At 54.9% G+C, this 4,184-nt stretch overlaps 1 protein-coding gene across 1 annotated transcript; it reads left to right on the forward strand.

The window, feature by feature from the left end:
- Nucleotides 1-3,235: 3,235 nt before the first annotated feature.
- Nucleotides 3,236-4,154, forward strand: PHACADRAFT_189089 (uncharacterized protein; the record flags this gene model as incomplete). The annotated part of the gene is made up of 1 exon (XM_007402676.1): nt 3,236-4,154. A coding segment is annotated over exon 1 (876 nt), but the record flags the coding sequence as incomplete, so codon positions are not given.
- Between the last annotated feature and the right edge of the window lie 30 nt (nt 4,155-4,184).

Below are 4,184 nucleotides of genomic sequence, written 5' to 3' on the forward strand. Positions count from 1 at the left end.
TCGAGAACCCGAACAGATATCGCTGGCAACATTCTCCAGCGGCTTCCACTCGTCACTCTCATAGCCACATCTTCCCCTTCAATCACTCTATAAGCAGCAGTCCTACCTCTAGGAAGTTGTTATCGTGGTTCTGTAGCTTCCCAGGTACATTTTTCCTAACATGTCTCTTGCTTCCGCCTCCCTGCCTCAGCACGCAAGGATTAAGCAGCTAAACGCTCTCCTTTCTGGTCTTTGCTCTTCTTCTGCAAGCGGTGCCCTCGCCGCCGGCAAGAATGACGATATAACACGTTTATGTTTTTGTAGGCGATATATCTCACTTTGCTAGAGCATGTTTCATGGTCGGAATCTGTCAGGTTCTCCTGCCCTCTCTTTCTCTATAGCTTTGTTGTCATCATTGTTCACTGTACCACAGCCCAGGACGTGTTTCGGTCAGATAGCAAGGCCTGCTGGATAAAAGTGCGTAGTCTTGAATGTTGTCAGCGGTGCTTTCACGGTCTCTTTGGATACGCCTAGGTGGCGCGGGGTCACGACCCGCGCGAGGTACATGTGGCGCACCTCTTTAGATCTTAGACCTAATAATACTGCTGACGGTGCACTTTTGGTAGATGTTCCTCGGCGGCTCTGGCACTAGTCTTTTCCTGAAAATAGGAATATCAAGGTAACAGAAGATGGTTGACGTTATCGAGATTAACAGGTGAACCACTTGAGCACTGAAAGGAAATTCGAGTGAGAGCAAACCGCGCTCCGGCTATGATACTAGTAGGGTCGTATCTGGGCCGTGTTTTGGTACTTCTAATGTTGAGGCATGGAGAGAGAGCGCCGGCAAGGGAAGTGATTACATAAGTCGGAGATCAAGTTCATCGCAGGTCAGAGCGCCGAGCCTGGTCTTGTGTCCCAACGCTCACCATCCATTATGAACCAATATAGCGACTGTCACTGCTGGAGTGACGCACAAATTCCATACTATTGCAAGCTACGACCAAAAAAAAAATGCATGACCAGTTAAGTACGCGGCATATTACTTTCCCGCCGTACTTTGCTCTGGTCAATTTCGTATACGGCGCCGGCAAGGCCTACTTTCTCGTACACGCACACGATAATAGAGCAGGCTATGTGAAATCGTAGGACCACAATGTCAAGTGGGAATGCCATGGTGCGCCAAAGGCCTTCTTTACGTTGTGTCATGATGGACTGATCTTACTCTCAGCTCTGCGTTATGCGCGACGTTATTCATCAACTTATACCAAAGGGTACAATATCTGCGTCATAGACGACAAACTAGGCATATATACTAGGCCTAAGATCACCGTTTCTGTGCTGTTCAAGATTTAGCTGGCACCATACCTGTCACACGGCATCACTAAGCTCAAGTCAAGCTGTGGTCGGGACCGAGAATCGAACACCTGCCAAGCCCGCTGCAGCTGCTACGCGCGTTGCCAGTCAGATTACCGCCCCTAAGCGCAAGGCTGTTGCACATGCGCGCACGGTGACGCCACGTCCGCAGACGGAATGCCAAGGCCACGCGTGCCATCCGAGAAGCCGCGTTCGAAAGGACAGACGAACTGCAGGAGGCGCTTGGGGACGGACGCGTTGTATCTGATGGTCCGGACGAGGAGCTCGCGTCTGCTACCGCCGCGCGTCCGTCTCCAATGATGTCAAGAACCAGAATGAGGCTGGCTGGCGCTGCCACGACTTCTGCACCATCTGTCTCCACACCAGTAAAGAAGCGCCAGGCCGCGACAGCACTGTCCGACACCGCAGATGGCACATACGACGACGAGAACGTGCAATTGTCAGCGCGGCCGAAGGCAAAGGAACGCTCTCCGAGCATCACCTCTTCGGGGCTCGACGACGAGGAGCCCACGAAGACCTGCGCCTCGTTGTCGAGTTTGGCGGCACCTTCCCCACACTCCTCACTGCGAAAACCTGCCGGTGCGCAGCACCCTCTGCCGACCATCGGCGCAGAAAGCGCTGCCAAGCCCTGGCTGATGCGGCTCTCGTTCAAGCCGGCTCTGTGCGCGCACTGGTCTTACGTCTTCGAGCACGATGCGGTCAAGGAGCGAGCGCAGGTGGTCCAGAGCATGATGCACGGGCCTGGGAAGTGGAACGAGACGGTGAAATAAAGGCAGTACTACTGGAAGCCGTTCGCGATGATCACGCGCTGAGACTGACGAGGAGGTCTCCGCTTTCACCACTCAGCTATCGACCATCACTTATCTCTTAATTGCCGTTTTCGGCTGCGGTCATCCACTCAAGAGCGCCGCGAGCTCTGCATTCCTTGCTCCCCTACACCCACCGTCACACTCCGGCGAACGGCTAGTCAATGTCTGGCAAGACAAGCTGTCTTCCTCGATCGCTCCCCGATATCAACGAGGCCTGCAGTTTTCGAAGAAAGTATGTCGGACACGTCGAGCTGCGGCCTAATCTCGAGCTCATTGCACCTGACAGAGCGATGGGTCTTTCTCAAAACGCTAATCGAGCGAGAAGAGGTAGCAGGACGACCGCGGATTGAGGAAGAACAAGCGGAAGAGCAGGCGCAGCGACTGAACACTCCGCTTTCTGCTTTTCGGGTCTCTTCCACAAGCGGCGCTGTCACCACTGACAGTAACGATGACCCATGTCTACGCATTCGTAAGTGACATGCCTATTTGACTTTGTTTGAGTACGCCTTTCACTTGTACGATTGCACGGCAATCCTTTGCGTGGATCGCGTGGTACCGTCAGGCTTCTGATTCTCGTATCGCGGCACGACGACGATCACGATCACACCAATATCCTTCTTTTGAGATAGACTCTGGCTGTATGAAGGGTGGGAGGCGAGGCTGTGCCCGTAATTGTAAAGCTATACGATGATGGCGGCTACCAAAGCTTTGGGTAGCTCTAGGCTTGTTGCGCAGAAGTCGGAGAGTCCGCTCCGTCCAGGGATTGGGTCGGTTGAAAGCGCGGCATTCGCATATGCGTGCAGCTGGTTTGAGCGAGCTCCCCAATGTTTGCGCGTCTCGTAAGAGTGCCTTCTTCGTGGTATGCCATGCGGATCCTCGTGACAGCCCTGGCCACCGCCACCGCCTCGTGCAGGCAGCATTGCACGCCTGAAGTGCTAGTACACCAGCGTCTCTCCCCGCACACTTAACAGCTTCGCGGTTGGTCGTCTGCCTTTTCCTTATACCCCTCCTGCCGCTACTAGAGCTTGCTCTACCTCACTTGCTTCCTGCCGACACATACCCACTGCTCAGTGCCCAGCCTTTATTGAATCACCTAAGTGTTTGTAGGGCATCTTCATGTCGTCGCCGCCAGACGCTCGGAGTTCGCTTTTAGACTCTTACCCTCCTTCCGGGGGTCTACCATACGAACTTCGCCAGCCTTCTCCCTCAGAGCAGGTGCTGCTCCCGTTGGGCATACCGTCACCACCGACGGGATCCAGCTGGGGTTCTGACGATTCGATACACCTGCCACCGTCGCCGACGCTTTCGACTACCTCGTTTATTCCCTTCACCAATAAAACTACCCTGGCGCTGCGAGACAACAATCCTTATGAGCGCTCAGGAGTTTCTCCCTTAGGTCTTCTCTCTGTGCACGGTCATAGGCATGGTCGTGCTCGCAAGAACAGTAATGCTAGCACGCTTGACGGGAGCACAGAGGACACAGAGTCCGACTCAAACTCCATTGACGCGATCCCCCCGAGTCTGAGGCGCTGGCCGACACCCTTCCCAAGCAGTACGACCATGCACAAGCTCGGGCTCCGGTCATCCAGTTTGTACCTCCAAGAGCCGGTGCTAGAGTCAACGCCGCCGCCGCTGCTGCCGCCGTCCCCGCCGCCGCTGTCCCCGCCGCCGCCTAAGGCGCGATTTTGGCGCAGGATAACGGCGGCAGTAACTTCGAAACTTCAATCGAAGACGAACGCAAGCTTAACCACTCCTCCTCAAAACTCTTCTCCCAGCATAGTACCCGCCGACCTTGTAATGGACGGCGGCAGCGGCGACGACGTCGAAACATCGATAGAAGACCTTCCGATGAACGCTAGCTCGACCGATGCTCCCCAAGGCTCTCCTCTCAGCATAGCATCCCCCGACCTTGTGGCGCACGGTGATGGTGACGATGGTGGCATCGACGACTCTTCAATCTATACGACGACAGAGTCTGGCGAGGAGATGAATGTGCCGGAGCCGCCACTGGACATCAGCACG

The sequence above is a fragment of the Phanerochaete carnosa genome (assembly GCF_000300595.1).
Source record: "Phanerochaete carnosa HHB-10118-sp unplaced genomic scaffold PHACAscaffold_332, whole genome shotgun sequence".
NCBI classification, from domain to species: domain Eukaryota; kingdom Fungi; phylum Basidiomycota; class Agaricomycetes; order Polyporales; family Phanerochaetaceae; genus Phanerochaete; species Phanerochaete carnosa.